Source organism: Python bivittatus, unplaced genomic scaffold, assembly GCF_059951505.1.
Source record: "Python bivittatus isolate LINGU-HERP-01145 unplaced genomic scaffold, Pbiv_v1 ctg000850_np1212, whole genome shotgun sequence".
Lineage (NCBI taxonomy): Eukaryota > Metazoa > Chordata > Lepidosauria > Squamata > Pythonidae > Python > Python bivittatus.
Window position 1 is genome coordinate 32,882,526 of NW_028277112.1, and position 20,754 is coordinate 32,903,279.

A 20,754-nucleotide genomic window follows, 5' to 3' on the forward strand; every position below is an offset into this window, starting at 1 on the left:
CTAAGGGTTTTTAATTGTACAGTTGGTCTACTTAAAACATGGAATTTTATTGGAGGGGGGTTAAGTCATTTACTTAATTAATATTTACACATCCCCCCCCCCCGCCAGGTCCCGTATTTTCCCAACAGTTCTGGATTTTTTTTCCTCTTTGACAAAAAGTCCATTAAGGAAGGAAATATAGGGAAGCTGCATAAGCCTTTTGATTGGCGGTGTTAGGAGCCATTGGTCTGGAAGCAACCTAAATCCAGTGTTATGTAGATGACATATTGTCATCTTAAATAAATGACAATATGAATTGCATGGCTTATCTTTGCTTGGATTGTGCCCCTTCTTATTTATAAGAATTTTATGGCAACATTCGTAGGGCACACTTAGCCGGTCCACATTGCAATTTGTTATTATTGCAGTCACTGATCAGCATTACAAGTACAAATAATTGCAATCAAAGATGATGAAACAAGAAGGGTAACATATGATAGGCAAGAACTCAGAGTACATTATTAAATGTCCGACACAAAGCCTTGGGGCTGCTCTAATTAAATTACCCACCCCAATCAGCCAGGTCATGTGAACCAGATGAGAAAGTTACTCTGCTACATGGAGATGGAAATCTATAACATTCCTACAAGAAAAGGGTTTCTCTGGGAACCCCATTTCTGTTTTTGTGTTCTGCTGTCACCTCCCTATTTGTCACGGGGCTCTGACCTCCACCCTGTCAACACTGATTTTTCTTTTGTTTTTAAATTTAAAAAGACCAAAGAGAAGCAAAAAGAAAAGTATAGCCAGGCTCCACAAAGGAGAATGAGGTGCTGGTGAAGTTGGCTGAATTTGAACAGCTTTATACATTGCTAATTAAAAGCCTCGGCATTAAGAGGTAAAATATTTACCTGGGGATCATGACAGGCTGGATCAGCCATTATGAGAATAGTTGCACCTCTATAGTGCAATAGGGTAGCACACAGCCTTTAAAACATATACAAGGAAACAAAGTAGCAATTATCTTTAATAAGCAGCACGTTGGTAAATCTGTTTTGTTTGGTAACTTAAAAGAGATCTGATATGAACTGAGCTCTTAGCTGTGGGACTTTGAGCCTTTATCCTCAATGCAGTCCTTCTCCAGTTTGCCTACAATTCATCTAAGAAAAAGTATTCCCATTTCCATCTCATTTTTGGTCAGAAAAAGAAAAGAGTTAGCTGCATTCTATGTTTAAAAGCAACATTCCATTTGATTTGTGTGTATGTCACAATCTATTAACACATATGGTCCCATTTTCATAGGCACTAGCTGACAGGTGTTTCTGGTATTTGCACAAGCATACACACATTGTCCAAATGTCATCAGTTACTGCAAGAGACATTCCTGCCAAATTAAAAATTGCATTTTTTTTCCAGTGATAAAATACTGTGCATCAATTTGCTGGAGAATGTAATTTCCATACAACTGGCAATTTGCCTTCCCACTGTCTAACAACTTTTAGTGCCCCAAATAATCGGAGAAAACCCAAAGGGCATTTTCATAAGTGACACTAAAATGTCCCACTCTTTAGAAATGGGGAATATGTATCCGCAAGTACATTCTCTGTGGTCCCCTTCCAATTTTTCTGTATTTCATGAATAGTATTCAAAAACGACACATCCTTGACTAAGAGATCCCAAAACACACAGAAAAACTGATCATAACAGAAATATATTTGCTTTAAAGCAGAGATGAGCTTGCTGCATTTTTATATGATGTGATTTAAAAAGTTGTAAGCTTTCAGTTCTTACTAGGTCATTTTACTTCTTATTACTAGCCATCTTTATGAAAAAGGAGGCTTCTAAACAAAGAAACAAAATACATACATACATATACAAAGCTTAAGGCTACTATAAAATTTTAAACACTCTCCATGTGAAAGATGCTATTATCCTGAGGATTATATAATGTTTTACCGGACCAAATATGCAAATTGTGCCTTGGGCCTAATATTCCAATTACATCACAGCACATTAAGTAAATTATGCAATCTTTAAATCAATAACACTGTTCAGTGCTTAACATCTCGAGCAAAAATTAGTAGACTTCTGACTAAGACCCTGGGAGCTACTAATGAAATAAAAGTAATCTAATGCAACAGAACTTTTCTCACTATTAGATACTTGAAGATGATCACATTTTGAGACTAGAGGCTGTAGCAAGTGGAATTCTTTTTGGAGGTTCTTGTTGATTCTAGATTTACTACGATCATGAAAGATTTGACCTGCTTTTAGCCATATTCTGAACACAGGAGTTAGTTCAAACATTGTAGGAACAGAAGCAATACAGGCAGCCAAGCCAGCTCCTGCAGGAGGAGAAAAGCTTATACACCCTTCCCACCCTCCTTGCATTGCCACATGACAGTTATGACTGAAAATGTCAGATAAAGTTTTGTGGCTTAATTGTACTTCAGTAAGGACGTCTTTCTTTTTTTTTGCTAGCTGCAAAGCATGCCTGTGTTCATCTTCCAGAGGAAGCAGTATAAAAATACTATTATAATGATGATGATTTCACTTTACGCTCTGCCAGGTATACAAGACATATGTATCCCATGGGCTTGGTAGCATACAGTTGGATTGAATACATATTATTCCTAATCCTTTTTACAGAATTACATATTGCTGTTTTTTTCTAAAGCATCTAAACAATCTGTAAAAGATTTTACCTGCACCACACGTGTATGTCACTGTAGGCACTTCCAAATGGGGACGCATATCCTTTCAGGACTGAGTTGACCCCTACTATCAGCAATCAAACAGCATCAACACTGGGTCATTTCTGTTGGCCTAGATCTTGGCTCTTTGATGTTGTAGTCACAACATGCAGGGAATTCAGGTTTCAGGCAGTGACTATACTCAATGAGTTTCATGAAAGCCACAGTGTTTTGCTATCGAGCTTTGAACTAAGCAGCGCCCAATTCCCAGCTCCAGATAGCCAACCAAATGCAGGGCAGGAGACAAAGCTGACTAGGCTGCTATTATGAAAGGCACTTGAAAGTCTTTTTTCTTTCCTGTTTTCTATACAGTGGAGGGGAAAGTTTTTTTGTTTTTGTTTTAATTAAGCAGGCTGGCCAAGACACTATTTGCTGACCAACAGATGAGCACCAGTTGGCTGAGCCTTTCTATGCTCCTCTATTGGCCTGCAAAGGCAAGTTAGAATTGGCTGCCAGCTCCCTGCAAGAACTGTGGACTTATAAAGAAATCAATAACCCTAAATAATTTTATCTCCTCAAGCCCAACTTCTTCTTTGTCGGGTCAGGAGTCTTAGGTGACAGGAATGTTGGTTGTCTGGAAATGCCCCGAACTTTTGCCAAGCCATGTTTTACTGCTAATGGCAGTCTTGGAACTGAGCCAAATACTTTTAATCTGCCAAGTCTTCATGGCATAGCATGGTTCCAGCTGTCTGCATAATTTTGTTTTTCATGGCAGAAAGCCACTCATACAATTAGCCTTAAACAAAGTATCTTTTGGCATAATTTTGCTCTTCTGTCCACAAGCACATACAGATTCATAATCTGGTCCTAGGTAAATAAATTCATATCTAATTCACTGAGGTTCTTTAGTTACATGACTTCTAAAAATTAGGTAATTAAAGCACTGTTGAGCCATGGGATACATCTGTAATGGTGTACTACTTATCATAGTCTTTGTTAATTGGGAATTAGTTTATCTTTAAACATCCCATATCTTGAATTGATCAGCACATCAAAAGTGAGCACAAAGTCTTACTTCAAACGGAAGCTCCATTAGCTCTAAATTTCCAGACAAATCAAGTTTTTCAAGATTCTCACACTTTCCCAGTTCTGGGGGGACAGTCTTCAAACGGTTAAAACTTACATTGAGCTCTTTCAAGTTTTTTAAACAACCTGTCAAAATAAAGTGAGTTAAAATTAGCTGAGCAATCATTCAATTGAATATAACAGCAGGAAAAGGTACATTCATGTTAATGGGAGCAGGGAGTTCTGATTCCATGATTAAAAATAATAATTAGGACTATTACCTTTTTTTAAAAAAAGTCTTATTTTATTAAACAGAACAGAAAAAGAAATTCAAAAAAAGAATGAAAACAACAACATACATATACATATACCTATATAAAGTTTTTACATAAACGTGTCAATAGAGGATGGCCATATTGCATTATAATTGTCCATACATAATTTACATTGTAAGCAACTTATTTATAAGTTACAGGTAACATCAGTCTTTAATTCATTGAGTAATTGGGGCCATAAAATTTATCTTGCCAATATTGAAGGACAAGTCTTTTAGCAATAAATAAGGCATGGAGAATTCATTTTCATTGCCAGCCATTAATTTCCATGCATCAGGTACATTGTTCAAAAGAATATGGAAGAATGTGGAAATTATTAACCCCTGACTCAAAGTCAAATTAATATGTGCAATGACTTCTTCCCAGAATATAGCAGAAATGATCATAGAAACATGCTTTAATAAAGCTGATTCTGATTGCATCTCCAACAACATGCTGATTCATTAATTCCTTTTCTATACAAAGGCAAAGGGATCCAATCAGTTCAAAATTCTTTTTTGTTGAATAATCTGTAATCTAAATTCTATTAAATGTTTGATACAAACATTAAGACAGTTTCCCATTGTTTAAACAAAATAGAGATTTCCAATTCCACTCAATCCATTTAAAATTTGCTTATTAGATTGCTTTATCAATAACAAATATTTATAAAGGTTAACTGTGGGAAGGTTTTGTCTTGTAAGAGTTAGTGATTGCTTTGAATAAGTTAAGTGTCTCTGAAGCTGAACTAGGGTTGTTACCTAAACACATTTTAGAATGTAACCCTGTGGTTGGTGGGATAGCACCCATTAGATGTTCTACATATAAATAATATTATACACATACATCTAGGAATTCTGTTAAGAAGGATTGCTAAAGAAGATCTCACTTGAGATGCCTACCCAATGAGAATGCCCATTGGCAGTAATAATAAAAATGGGCATTTCAAAAAGGATGTTGGGGTATAATGGGATGAAACTTTGGATCCATCGATCCAAAGCCCCTTAATTTCCACACTTCTTTCTGGGACAAGGCAATATATATATATATATATATATATATCGACCATCCCTGGAGCTGATATAGTTATTTTGCTTCCCTGTAGAATGAGTAGAATAGCTCCCTTTGTGCTCCACAGAATTAAGAAAAATAGTTGTGAAGTGTCACAGCAGGCATCAAAGTAGCACCACCTATTTTTATACACTCAGCAAGCTTTTATAAGTATTCATCTGAACATCTCTTCAGTGGTTGTTAAATTGCTGGCCAGTTATTTAGGAGTGCCCATTAAGGGTAGATGTTTTTTCACCCCTCCTGAAAAACAAGACAATGGCTGGCCACTTCTATAACCCTGCCAAGAAAAATGCATGGATGCAGTCAATACAGTCAAGCCTGACTTTGCCTTTTAGATCAAGGTTGACTTAGTTTTAAAATCTCTGTAAGAAGAGAGAATGAAAATATAAATAACATGTTTAATCATACTATTAGTTCATTTAAACAGTTAAGTGTGTTCATGGGGAATTTGGAAGTAGACTAAAACTCTTTGATGTGCCTGGCCTGAAAGTTTATTTTAAATTCTTTGCTCTAAATAAATTGTTTCAATGATTATGTGAATTCCTACATTCATGTTTTAATAGTTATATCTGAGAATTATGCAAGACATTCAGATATTGGTAAAACAGAGTAAGTTAATTCACTCTTGGCTTTTTCCTCTCTCTTTTGGTTCATAAATTGTGAAAAGGCTTCTACAGCAACCTTCAAATATCATAAGTGAGACAGTCCCTGCTCTCAGGCGTACAATCTGAAAGACATTATACAGTATACAGTACAAGAAAAAGGGGATAGGAAGAGAGGAAGGGAATAGAAAGGCCCAGTAGCAGTTCTAATTTGGGTGAAAGCACTAACTGTACTTCAGTCAATGCCTTCTAGGATACAAAAATACTGTTTTCCAAACATTCCATGCAAAGCCTCATCCTTGCAATAAAAGTGAAATTGATTCACATATGTACGTATGTTTTTTACAAAAGAACAAGAGAAAGTTTACTGTCTCCCTTAGCAGGGAAGTCATTTTCTGATAGCTTCTATGAAATTCTGCTTGCTTTTTTGCTGTGGTACAATCAGTGCCACTGTTACTTTGTCAGTAACCAGCTGTTGAAACACTGCTATTCATATATGCCTTTCGATACTTGTTAATTAGGATTTTTCTTGATGCTATACACTATATATTTTTAATGAGTGGGTTCTTCTTGTAGTCCACAGGACTCTTAGTAACTGTCTCCCAATCCATAACTCAAATAGCACATCTTCCTTTCCTTGTTTCTCAATGCCCAACTTTCACAGTGAATGTTACCATTGGAAAGACTGTTGTGAGATTTGTTGCCACTGAAATACTCTTAACTTTCACTATCTTGTCAAAATTTGGCATTCCCTTCCTTCCTAGGGCTAATCCCACTTTAAATCGCAAGCACTTTAGCCAGCTTTATCAATTCTTGAGTCCAGTAAAACAAAAACAAAAACTTTACTTCTTCATTGTCAACTATAAGTTCACTAGGCATGTACCTGTAAGTTGACAATATAGTAGTTCTGTCTTCTTAATACTTAACATTAACCAGATTTTTCATCAATCATTATTAGTTTCATAATGAGCTCCTTTAAATCTCCTTTTCCCATTGTATCTGCCTGGCCAATTCAATCTGTCAGGGTTAGTGTGTTCCTAGTCCTTTGATTAAACAGTGCCATGTTGCTTAATCCCCAGAAGTAGGGGATGAGATCCTGACAACCCCCACCCTACTAGTGTTTTGAAGGGGCTTGAAGACCTGGCTCTTCTCCCAGGCCTTTAGTGAGCATGAGTGAAGCCTCCTTGGACTGTGTGGGTTTCTTTTTTTCCATTCCAGTCCAGTTTCTATCATCTTGCTATCTTTTATTCCTTATTTTTATTTACACACATACACACACACACACACATATACTCGTGGGCCACCCAGAATCATTGGGAGTCAAGTGGCATACATATTTAATAAAGAAAGAAATCCTCAAATTTTAATTCCAATAATACTGTCTTCTGATTTTGTCACCTTTATAATATATTCACTTTTTATGTTAAAATAGGTATGGAGACAGTAAGCATTCTTTTGTCACTTCTTTCCCTCTACTGAATCTCTCTGTTTTTTCCAAATTCAGTTCTAAAAGTAGTTTCTTGTTAATTGTGAAAATTCTTCAGAAGAAAAATCAGATATTCTGGTGCACATTAACTTTGGTATGTCCCACATGATCTACACGAAAATCTTGATGAAGTTAACAAAGGAGAGGTAAACCTAATTATATTTTTATTTATCTACTGTATCCTATGTTAGCTGTCTGATCTCATGTCCCTCTGCCTTTTCTGAAATCTTCATGTTCGCTTGGCATTTCTCTTTTCATAGTTCTATTATTCCTTATAAAATTATAAGCAAAATTTAGCTTGAGCAAGGAATTAATGCAATACTGCAATAATTTATATATTCTCTTGCATCTTCCCTTCTCTAGTACAGGTAATTCCCTCCCCCCAATTTTTAGGCCATACATATTTGTTCCATATTTGTTGATACAGGGCTGTTAGCACTTTAATTGTCTCTTTTTGTGCTGCTTTTAACACTTTGGTGGATATTTCTTCTGTGCCTAGTGTTTTCCTATTTGATAACTAGTCTATTGCCTGTCACACTCAATCACTAATGGAATCATTCCTGAGTATGTTCTCTATAAATACTTTTCTCTATCATTCTATAGTCCCATTTGTAAAGGGTTTTACTATTGTCCTTCCATCATCCCATAAACTCATTTATATCTCATCATATCTTCTGTGATTACTCTTGGATTTTCCTGCCTTAGCTAGAAATGTTCCTATTATATCTCTGAACTTCTTAACAAGTTTTTTCCTTTTTTTGTAATATTCTTCCATTTGTTGACATTCTCGGTTGAGATACTCTTCCTTATTTTTATGTTTGATATTAGAAGTCTTCATTGTTGCCCAATGTTTTTGTCTATCTTTCCCTAGATAGGAAGGTAGATTTATATATTTACTAAGGTGTGGTATATGTCAGGAGATCACAGTAACTTGTTCTGAGAGCCACTTAGATTTTTTCCTTGCTGAAGAATGTTTTTTCCACTTTTGTTTTCACAATTTTTTATTGCTTTAATATGCAACATTAAAAGAACAGAATCAAAAATGGAAAAAAGATACCAAAATATATTGCCATTGTACAATCTAGAGTAAGCTGTTCCTGCAGCTGTGAGCACTCTGGAGAGGGTGTTGAGAGATGGGAGAGTAATTCAAACAAACTCTCTTTTTTCAGCTTGGTGTTTTGTCAAGCTAAAAAGAAGATGGAAATAAAGAATGATTTATAATGTTATTATGAGAAGGAGGATCAGAAACAAAGCTGGCATCAAGGGGAAAGTCTTAGAACTTCTAGGAGGACGTGTCAAGATTAGAGAAGATTCTGTGGTGAAGAAGGTGAATAATGGAGGGAGCCGGCTGACTGCTAGAGATACTACTATAAACTAGTGGTCTCTAGTAGCCTTGAAGATGGCCTGTGTTCTGTTGGATTCTATCTAGTAGACCTAAAAATGGATTGAAGAGTTAACATTAATTCAGATTTATAGGCTCTTGGGAGAGACTGAGTCAAGACTCACTGAAGGGGAAGTCAAGGGCACAGTCTGGGGGAGGAAGAATGTTGAAGAGAAACAACATAGTGGAACAAGTGGCTAGATGATCCTATGGTTCTGCTGGGGTTGAAGGTGATGAAAAAATAAGAAGATACAGCCAAAGATTTGACTTCCAAAGAAATAACCAGACAGTCACCTCTTCAGAATGAGTGTTAATTAAGCCTTTTCCTTAGACGTAGGGTGGTAAATAGGAGTAAGACTTAGATGCAGGGTATACATATTAGGGACATACTTGGGTTAGGCATGCAGCATATCGTGTTAATAATTGCTTACCTAGAATGCTTTTACAGACAGATCCATACATAGAGAAAAAAAGTGTGTGAAGTGCCACAAGGCTATGCTATCCTATGCTTGCCTAGAGAAGGGGGAGACCTTCACTCATGAACGAATAGATAACAATTAGCAATGCTGAAGTGTAAAAAGTGAATCTACCTGGCTACTTTGATAAGGCTTACCTTATATTTAAACTGTTTATTTCTATCTTTGATAAAAGAGTAAAATCTGGAAACTATATGTCCTTGCCCAGTCCCCATCAGCTCATGAACCTGTGTTGGGGCATCCCCTGAGATGATCATACTTATGCTTAGTTTTTAAATACAACATTAAAACTAGCCCAAAAGAACATTATTGATCAGTCTTTCCATTTTGTCAAGAAAAATCTAATAATAAAGTAGTAAGAGAGGACATGCTAGTCCAAAACTGTAACTCCAAAATGGCATAGTGTTTCTATCATGCCAAAATCAATGTCTCTTCATATATTAATAGGTTCCAAATTTTGATACATATTTCAGAATTATATTCACATCTTTAAACCTGATTATTTTTCCCCAAATCATATTAACAACCTTATGAATATTAAATCATGCTGAGTTCACAGTACAGCAAGCATATATCATAGGGGTAGGTTTTCACTCCATCATTTTACCTTTCAAGAAGAAAGAAGTTGACAGCCAACTGTTACTAAACATTCTCTGAGCTGTCCAATAATCATGAAAAATAATCTTTTGCTATCTTGCTAGATCTTACAGATGGGCAGAAACTATTGAAGAGAGGCAGAGTCATAAGTAACCATGAAAGTCTTTCTAGATTTCAATCAACACCTTGAACTGCATCCAGAAGCCAATCAATGACCAATGTGGCTCACCAAGGAAAAGTGTCACATGGGCACACCAAAGTACACCAAGATTACTTACCCCAATTAACACAACAGCCCCAGACACCAATCCAGCCACAAATGTTCACTCAGTCAACCAACACAATCATCACCACCCACACTGTATTTCTTACCTCCACTGGGCACTCAAACAGGACTGACCACTGCCACCATCCAGGCCACAGATCCCTCTTGATAGTTACCTGAGGTCCATGATTCCATCTAAGGCTGACAAACTGCACCTTGCAATGACCACTGTGCCTGGTGCTAGAACTCCACCTGGGCAAATCCAATAACATTCCTGGCCTCATGCACACCTCTCCAACCACAGACCACCTACCTAACATTCACACCTGTTCCCCTGCTAACCTAATTGTCCAGCTAGCATTAAAAAAGAGTTTAGGCTTAATCCCAGCAAGCTGGAGTGGTTGTGGCTCTGGAACCTGCTAATACCAGAGTTATATTATATTTGATTGTGGATGGGTTGCACTCCATTGGGTGAACCTGGTTTATATTCTGGGGCTTCACCTGGACTATTAACTCCTTCTCAAAGAGCAGGCAATGTCTATAGCTAAAATGATCTTCTCAGAATTAAATACTGTATGTCAGTTATGACCTTATCTGGACCATGAGGCTCCACTTACAGTTACTCATGCCTTAGTCACCTCTCATTTGGGCTATATAATACATTGCCCTTGAAGACCACTCAGAAGCTTCAACTAATCTAGAATCTAGCAGCCTGAGTAGTGATAGATGTCACTAGGAATTCATACATAACATCTCAGCTTCAGAAGTTGCACTGGTTACCAGTTATTTTCTGGGTGAAGTTCAAGCTGCTGATTGTCATCTATAAAGGCCTATATGGTTCAGGACCTGGTATCTTTGGGACTGCCTACTCCCACTGGTTTGTGCCTGTGTAGTAAGATTGTGAGGAATGGGTTGTTTTCAAAAACCTTCTTCAAGAGAATGTCATCTACAGGGATCCTTGGGGACCACCCTCCTCAATCAATCCTTCTTCAGATCAGCATCCTCAAGATTAACTAACTCTTTCTCTGTTAATATTCCAGAAAGCTGTCAAGACATAGCTATTCAAAAGAGCTTGGGATGGGAAATTGTGAAGAGGGAGGCTCCCTGCTATGGTATTTGTTGATGTTTCTTTATTCCTATGGCATTAAATTTGCTGTAATTGTAATTTGTTGTTTTATGTTGTTATTTCTTTTGTTATTTTGATGTCATGTTTTTAATCTTCTTACCAGGTAGGATTTTGTAAGCTTTAGGTCTCCACGGATTACAGTAGCATACAAACCCAAGTAAATAAATACTTTCTACTCTATATATTCTCAGCAGCATATATAAGTAATCTTATTGATCTACAATACATTACCGGATACTATTCCTCTGAACTTACAAGTCAGCCATGGTTTGCTATAAAATTACTCAGCCATATATGAAACCCTGGTGATCTTTGTTCTCTACTATGTCATCAGTATAGAGGAATCTGGCAGAAAATTTTACAGCAAACTCAGTAACCAAACAATGTTCCAAATTCCAATGTTTTTGGAATATGACTCCCATCTTCCCTAACCATGGTGGGTCCAAAATTTCTTATCTCTGTTCTATAGGTTTCCAACTTAACCAGAAATACCAACCTGATTAAAAGTGTCTGCATGAAACGAAATCCTGCTCTAGGGCATGCTTCTATTGATACTGCATGTTTCTTATTCTTAGGCATCTACTGCCTTTATAGTTGCCTTCTTTTGTCAAAATAGCAGAAGTTCAGAGCTGTAAAACACTGTCAGCCAGAATAACACCAAAATCTGAGAAAACAGCTGCAACTGCAGACACAAAGGCAAACAGACCCATTCTTATCCGGGACCCTTATTTGTTATCCCTCCTTCTCCTGCCTATGCTTTTGGTATTCCTGAAAAAGCAACCCTGGGGCCATTGACTCTACCATCTCTATGAAGGCTGAAGGCAAAGAAAAGTGGCATAGTTACATATGGATTCTGTCCCCCATGCACATATCCAGAGGCATGCATAAGCATTTGCAGTACAAAATAAAATTTAGTTATCATCTCAGATAGCAATCTTGAGCAGGTTAATATATCTGGATTAGTTAAGAATATGGGAAGTTTATTTCCTTTGGGAAGAAATTTTAAACCTAAAGAGCAAATATGTTCCAGGATTAAAAGACATTTTTCATAACACATTCATTTCTTTAGATATTGGGAAATTTAAATAATTGCTTAATTGATTAGGTTTCAGTCTAGGTTAGAGATTAGGTTCCCAGCTTAATCCCAATCTTCTTTGAGAAGTAGAAAAAGATGTATGGATAAAAGTACAGCATTAGAATAGTTTATCTTTGCACTGTGTATACAGCTGTGATATAGTGTACAACTACAAGCCAGTAAACTGGGTAACAGGCAATCTATTAGTAAACAGAAATACACATTAGGTGGCCAAATTACAGGTAGTCCTCATTTAACATCCACTCGTTTAGCGACCATTTGAAATTACAACGGCACTGAACAAGGGGTCTTAGGATGGGTCTTCGTAGTTGTGGCCATGGCAGCATCCCGCAATCACATGATCACCATTTGCAACCTTCACTACCAGCTTCTAACAAGCAAAGTCAATGGGGAAGCCAGCAGGAGGTCATAAATGGCAATCACATGACTGCGGGATGCTGTGACTGTGTGGGATTCACCTAAGGATGGCAATTGGGACTGCCAGAACTGCCATCATAATTCAGTGTGGTTAGGTGATGTTGTGCCTTATGACTGTGTTGTTTAGCAATGGAGTTCCCAATCCCAATTATCATAGATAGACGAGGACAACCTGTGGTTTAAAGTTTTTTAACTTAGTCCTGGTCTAAATGATTCATGACAGTCAATACTGCTGTGAACAAAAAAGATATATCTTTAACGAATTAAGAATTAGACAATAATAAAATAATAATAATTGTTGTTGTTTTGGGCCACCAGAGTAGAAATAGTCAAACATAATAATGAAATTTAGTTTCCCTGGTAATTTCCAATCTGATAATATGTTACTTTTAATTAGTAGCTAGATGCTATCACAGTCATTCCTGAGTCATGATTTATTCGCATTCTCATTTCTTTTTTAATCATTTTAAATTTTAAATCCTATAATTAAACTACAGCTTTTAATTTTTAATAGGCAATGGCTATTATCATTATAGAAATGCAACTTCAAGAAATAGGAAAGCTGCGTAACAGTTCCTAAGTGGCTGTTCAGAAAATTATAAGTAGAGGTAATCATAAATCCATTTTTATGACTTCTGTTAGAAGACTGGAAGATTCTTGCCATACCTACTAAGAACTGAGGTATGCCTGTAAGCCAGGAACGTTCCTCCCCAGCCACTTTCTGAACTATTATGATGTCATGGTGGGTTTTACTAATCACTTCATCTAAAGATGTCCAGTAATAGAATAATACTGCTTCTTACATGAAGAAAGAACAGCTCAACTTGGGTAGGAAAATTTTACACAGGTCTAAACACAGAAGTGTAGACAGAGGAATGAGCCCCCAAAACCAAAAGAAGGATAACTGTATGGAAAGGAGTATGCCAGAACCAAGTCTTCTACAGGAAAGTGAAGCCAATCTAGCTAGTAACTTATCTCTGAATCTCAAAGGCAAAAATGTCTAGTAATTATAAAGAGTGCATACAGTATTACAGCTGGGTACTTGATTTTCCTGGGCTGCTCCCATATTGTGCATGTTCTGTAAAATATCCATTGTTCCCTCTTTAAAAGTCACCTTCATGATTCTGTGAGAAAATACTTTTCTCCTTCAGTGTCTTTGTTCATTTTTTTAGAGCTCAGAAAATCTTTTTTATTCTTCCTTTCTATTGATTTTCACATAGCACTAAGCTAATATGTGGCTGGTTTGTTTAAGGCTTAGCTTGATGTACGAACATATCCATTATGTCTTAGCATTACATGCAAACCATTAGGTCACTAACCATAATGAGTTTTGGTTTTGGCTTAATGTGATATGCAGATCAGACCTCTGGAACAAACACTATTTAACCTCCAAAAATCAAACTTCCACAGTTGCTCAGTAGTTTTATAGGCCATTTATGTATGACATGTAACAGCTGCTCCAGGCTGATACAACCCTTCTATCTAAAATAAATTCTATTACTTGAACCTCGCCCACCTTCTGGGCATTGACTTTACATCACATAAAATATTGCCATTTAATGAGAAGGAGGGGGATTTTGAAAATGCTGCAGAACTTTAAGTATTTCCACTCTAGGAATTTATGCTTCTCTAGCAAATACATCAATTTGATTTGGGAATAATGTAGTTCATTGTAGTAATTTCTATAAGCTCCACTATCAATTTTTCAGAAACTCTTCAAGGAGATGAAAAATACGAGAGTGAAGTCCTTTGATGTAGTTACCTTTTTCTCCATCTTTATATGGCAAGTCATCAACATGAACCTCTACCATGTATATTATTTTTAAGCAGAAGGAGGAGGGCAAGTTGAGATAGAATCTAATTTGGTGAATGATTGCATTTTTATTCTATTCTCCACTGCCACCTTGTGGAATACATAAATCAATTAAGCCTGTTGGTTTCATCCTCAAGATTAAAAAATACCAATAAGAGAGGAATTTAATTTTTGTTTCATACCCATAAACTTATGCTTTTTACTTGTTAAAACTATTTTAATGTGTTTTACTTCTAGTCTGCTCATGAGACATGGATGCTAGTTGACAATTATCTTTATAAAATAAAATGGAGATACATAAATTATATCCACTGCTGTTGTTTTAACAGTTGGGGATCAAAACTGGCAGTAGACTTTAAAAAGGAGTAACCAGAAATCAAAGAGAAAAAAGACCCTTAGAGATCTGCATTATTCAAAAAAAGTCCCCCCGCAGTACAAAGAGAACGGTGCAGTTCTATTTAGATTTACCACTATTATACCTTATTTTTTTTAGAAATAGCTAAAATCTCCCAAATCTAGCCATTTTAAAGTCCTCAAGATAGTTTCATGAAAAAGTGTTGTGGAATTTTTTGGAGGCTTTGGAACAACAAATTGGAGGACTACTTGCTCCTTTATATTTTTAGAGAGTTTTTGTTTAATCCAAGATGCTTCAACCCCTAAAAATGTGTTCCCCAATTTTACTAATTGAAGTTATTCAAGTTATTCATAGCAGAAAGGGTGTGTATGTGAGCATTCAGAAAGAGAGATGCATATGCAACATGATGTTTTACTCACCTGTATTTTGGGTCTTTAAATCCTGATGGCATCTCCTGATTCCTACTAGGTCTAGATTAATGTCCTTGATGTTAGAATCTTTTTTTCCTATTTCCTCCCCATACAAAAAATTTCAAGAATTGGTAATTCTTGAAAGTGCATCTCACAGACAGAAGTATTTCTCTCACTGACTTCTCAATTATGTGTCCTATGTTAACTAGTATAATTATGGGTATTTCTTCACTTGCACAAATCATAGAATGAACATCTCATAGCAGCCTCTCTTTTCTGCTGTGTCCTCATTCATGATGTTGCCTTCCTCTCATCCCCAGCCCACATATGAGGGGGCTTAAAGTTGTCCATATTTATTCTAATGCTGAAGTAGAGTTTCCCTTTTAAGCACTATGGCAGGCTGCTGAATCTGTATCTGATGTGCTTCATAATAAGGTGACCCTCAGAAGATGACATTATCTCAGCCATGTTAGGCTGATGTAGGCATTCCCTTTGCCTTCAAATCACTTTTGGCACCCTCTTCAAGAACCATTCTGCTTCACAGTACAAGAATGTCTGGTTCCTTCAAACTGAGTTCTCCCCCTATAACTTCCAGGTCTCTAAGTCAATCCCTGGCTCAGAGATCTGGATCTGCTTGACCACCAGCTGACCAGCAGTGGCTCCACAGTTCCCCAAAACCAATAAAAGCTTTGACTGATGCTTAAACCAGCTGGGCTAGCTATCTACCAAAACTCACTTCCTCACTCAGCTCTAGCCTACTTTAAGGGGAGGGTCAGTTCCATGAGGCAGACCAGACCCCAAAATCAACTCCACAGGAAGAGTAGATCTATACTTTATCAAGATAGGCTATAACAACAGAATCTTGCAAGTCTGATTGTGCTTTTCCTCCCCTCACTCTTATACCCCAGTGAGTCAGGGAGGGGCTAACCTGTGTCTCTTCTTAATACCGAGATTAGAGGGAGGGAGGGAGACAGACAGACAGACAGACAGACAGATAGATAGATAGATATAATCTTAATACTAAGAGAGCCAGTGTAGTATAATGATTAAGGCATGGGGTTAAAAAGAGGAGGCTGTGAGTTCTAGGTCTGCCTTAGACATGAAAGCTGGCTGGGTGACTCTCTCTCAGCCCAACCTATCTCACAAGGTTGTTGTGGGGAAAACAGGAGGCAGGACTATCAAGTATGTTCACCACCTTGAGTTATATATTTAAAAAGGTGGGATAATCCATACATACATACATACATACATACATACATACATACATACATACATACATACAGCCTCCCTTCCCAGGACTTAAGGAATGCTTCTCTCCCTTTTGGTTACATAATGGTTTCCAAATATTTGCTTCAAGGCCACCTCTCTGGTTCTCTGTTGGTAGATATTTTCCTCTCAGCAGATGAAATTTGGTGGGAAGGGAAGAAAAGAAAGCTGGGATAATCTACCAATTACTTTTCTTAATGTGCCCTGTCCACGGTAAATAAGAACAGCATCATTTGCCAACATCTTGCCTGGGCAGGATAGGGATCAACTCATCAATTGTTATACCAGTATAGTTTTCTGCCAGTTCAGTCACAGAGAGTTGGCACTTTAATTTAGCCATGAGGAAGAGTGCCATATCTATTTCAGAAGAAGCCTGAAGGATTTATCATTTCAGTAAATCTCAGTTACAGGCTCCCACCCCCTGCCCTGATGGATCAATTATAAAAGAGTACATAGGTGTAATGCAGAAGCATCAACCTTGCTCCCCTCTTGTGAATCATAACGCTCCCATTCAGTCCTTCCCCCAGGCTCATACCCATACAAAAATCCTAGGGGCTGGGAACTCTGGGAGTTGTAGCCTCCACATATGCAAGATGCCAGGATGGTGAAGGTTGTCTTACCCTATGTGAATATATGTGTTTATGCAACATACATATGGGTTATTTTTTTTAATATTCCTTACTGAATGTGATAAATTGAACAGATGTAACTATATGAGAAAAAAAGACACCTACCAATTTCAACGGGGAGATCTGTAATCTGGTTACTGGATAATTCAAGAATTCTCAGTTCCTGAAACAAGGCAATGTAACTTGGAATGCTTGAGATCTTAGTATTGCTTATGTGCCATTCTTTTAAGTATGTTTTCTCCTTCAGCGAATCAGGGAATTCCTAAGAAGAGAAAATTTGCGACATTAAGGAACCTTTCACAACAGCAGCTTTTCTACCTTTCAGTCCCTCACAAAGCTGTTTGAACTTAACCATGGTCATTGGCTATGAATGACATTTCAGTGCATGAAACATTGCTCTTCCTTTTAACACATTAATGATGGCCTAATTCACTCTGTCATGTATTTTCAGTGCAATTATTCAAAAGTGAAATTAGAGGCACATTAGAGATGTTGGAGATCTGTAATTGGAGAGCTGTCCCATCTCCATGTTCCTTTAAGAAGAATCAGTATGACCATTAACAAAAGGGGAAGGGTTAAACATTTTGGGTGCAGGATTTCCTCCAGCACAGATCTGATGTTTCCTGCAATGAAAGCAAGCAAATAGGTATACATTTTCCTTAAATGGGCACATAGCAGCTGGGAGAGGGAATTTATATCAGGAAAAACAGTATAAGACAAATATTGCCCCTCCAATCCAATATGAACCCTGGATCTTGTTTTTAAAAGAAATTTAAAATCAAATTATAGATGTCCTCTGTTCTGTATAATCAACTTCCATTTTTAGCAAGGAAATTCAGTACATTGTGAGAGATCTCAGCTTACTGGTGAACTGTTCTGAGGAATTTATCCTGAAAAACTTAAAAGACAGACTTACAAGATTGCTTTCACCTTACAGAATTGATTATATATTTTAAAGAAATTATAACCACAAGTCGTCTTTTTTTTTAGTGTATGAATATGCTCATGTCTTTTGCTATTGGAATATTTCAACATAAATTGCTATATCCAGTTCCATTCTACTAACAGTTTCACTTTAACCTGATAAGCATTTAAGTTAACAGTAATTTTTGAAAATACATTAAGGAAGTAGAGCTAAAAGATATGGAGGTATGATCTTACAATATCAGTTTGTGTTATATCCCCAAAATTGAAACTAATCCCTTGTTAGTGGGCTTGCCTAGGTCCCTTTTTTCCAGTTAATTTGATAAAATGAATTGAAATGGATTTGCAGACATATTCCCTCAGAGTGTGGAAAAAACAAAACAAAACCAAGCAACAAATCCTTAATATTTGTAATGTAAATAACAAGAAGGAAGGAAGGAAGGAAGGAAGGAAGGAAGGAAGGAAGGAAGGAAGGAAGGAAGGAAGGAAGGAAGGAAGGAAGGAAGGAAGGAAGGGAGGGAGGGAGGGAGGGAGGGAGGGAGGGAGGGGGGAGGGAAGGGAAGGGAAGGGAAGGGAAGGGAAGGGAAGGGAAGGGAAGGGAAGGAAAGGAAAGGAAAGGAAAGGAAAGGAAAGGAAAGGAAAGGAAAGGAAAGGAAAGGAAAGGAAAGGAAAGGAAAGGAAAGGAAAGGAAAGGAAAGGAAAGGAAATCCATGTAGAGGTTATTAGAAACATTATTTTAAATGTCTTTCCAGATTCTTGCTTACTGCCATAGAAATAAATATAATTTGTCAGGATGTAGGCCTATCATTCAATTAGTCAAACAATCAATCATTTTAGTTCTTGGCATTTAAACCTTGATCTAGGTTTATTTGTGATAGGAATTGAAACAGACTTCCTTTTGGCTCTGCTTTTCAGCCTCCCCATGTTCTTTAGTAACCTTCAATGCACAGACACCAAGAGGAAGCTAATCAGTTGCTCTCCACTGTCAATGAGGCAACCATTCACAAACTTGTAGAGTGTCCAAACATCATGTAACCCAATGGCCAATGAAAAGCACATCAAGCCTACTTATCAGGGATAAATTTTAGTATCCCACAATGCCTCCCACTTACCCCAAAGGATGCCATGCTGGGAACACTACAAGAGATCCAGCTGCCTGGCCCTGCTTAGAGTGCTTGACCAGAAAGAAAAGAAAATGTATAGGGACTAGAGGAGGTATTAACAGCTGCTAGGACCCTGCTGCTGTTCTAAAATGTCAGATGGCATGTCAAATGTGTGAAATGTCACACACATTACTTTTAGCAACAAAGGAACCATTGCAACATTGCTACTTTTAAGCTAGCGAGCAATTATTAGAAATACAGTACAGTGTGATCCAGTTTCTTGTAATGTCAGTCTGGTGCAAGAAGAAGCCATGGTATCAACCTTTCTCTTTCCTTGGTGGCATCACTGATATAAGAAGAAATCACATTGCAATGGCTGCTGGGTTGCTAAAAATAAAATGGAAAATATTAAGGAGTTGGAGTATCATGCAGTGTTGATATCTGGAAAGATTTTTTTTTTTAATCTCAATATCAGAAGAACTTGGAGTATTGCTGCTCTGCCAGTCTTTTCCAGATCTGATGACCTACTACTCTTTTCCCAGAATTCCTTGCCAACATGGACAACCTTCTTGCAAATCACAATTTGAATCCAACTAAAAGGTGACAAACTAGAAGAGACTAGTTTGGGCCATGTCACATGGGGAAAAAAATTAATGCAGAAAAATCAAGTGTCCCCCCCCCCTCCAATATTCTGACATGCACCTACTAAAATAAAACACATGCGTTGTCATTTATACAAAGAAAGAAAGGGAGTGGAGACAAAACTAATGACTAGCAAGGTTCAGGCAAACTTAAATCTGTCCAATTCAATGGACATAAGCAAATAATAAGCAAATTGTAACTCAAATAATATACTTACTGTCCAGTGTTCCCCTGAAAGTTGAAAAATAAATTTGCTTCTTTCTTTCTCATTCAACAAGGCAATCTTCTTAATCAGTGGTGAGTTCTTTTCAATTTTGTCCAAAATTTTGTTAGTATCTATGAAACCATTATTCAAATATACAGTCTGTGGAATGCCTTTTCTTCTGCACTCTAGCATAACATCCCATTCTTGCTTTATCCTGAAATAGTACAAATGAAAGCATTTTCATTTTCTTCCTTTTTTCCCCCCAAATCTGCAATTACATCAAATTCACCATGAAAGGCTCATTAAGCACTCAAATTAATTTGTATCAGTTCTTCTACTGCTAAAGAGGTGGTTTAAAGACAGGGAAGGGAGAACAACTGTGCATAAGAGACAGCCAGAACGATGGTGATCACAGTTACACTGATTGGCTAAAGATAAAAGATCCATGGGGTCGTCACTTATGCCAGAGGCATTCACATAAATTGGCATTAAGATGCAATTTGTTCCTGAGAAATTCCAGTACATTTTTGGGATACTTAAAATCCTATGCACACTTGACCAGTCTGCCACACCAGCCATAAATTATTTTAGCATTCTCCAAGCTAGGTGTCATCCAAATGCACAAACTTGAACTCCTAGATTCTCATCGATGGATTTGTGGGTTGGGGAATTCTGAAAGTCCACACATCTGCAGGGCACCAGGTTGAGAAAGTTGAATTATACAGATGTCAGTGGGTGACTGGTTCTTGCCTTTCATCCATCTTGGGGATTGAATTAGAAAGCTGTTTTCTAAGCTATCCCTCCTTATCTTTATTTCTTCCCAAACCAATTTGATCCTGATA

At 37.2% G+C, this 20,754-nt stretch overlaps 1 protein-coding gene across 4 annotated transcripts in view; it reads right to left on the minus strand.

Moving 5' to 3' along the window:
* LRRC2 (leucine rich repeat containing 2) overlaps positions 1 to 20,754 on the minus strand; it is a 77,860-nt gene that overhangs the window by 30,010 nt on the left and 27,096 nt on the right. For all 4 annotated transcript variants that reach the window (XM_088130418.1, XM_088130420.1, XM_088130421.1 and 1 more), the window contains 3 exons: positions 19,925 to 20,126; positions 17,144 to 17,300; positions 3,745 to 3,881 (listed from right to left, as the gene is read on the minus strand). In XM_088130418.1, coding sequence (XP_087986544.1) covers positions 3,745 to 3,881; positions 17,144 to 17,300; positions 19,925 to 20,126 — 496 coding nt within the window. The remainder of the gene's footprint in view (positions 1 to 3,744; positions 3,882 to 17,143; positions 17,301 to 19,924; positions 20,127 to 20,754) is intronic.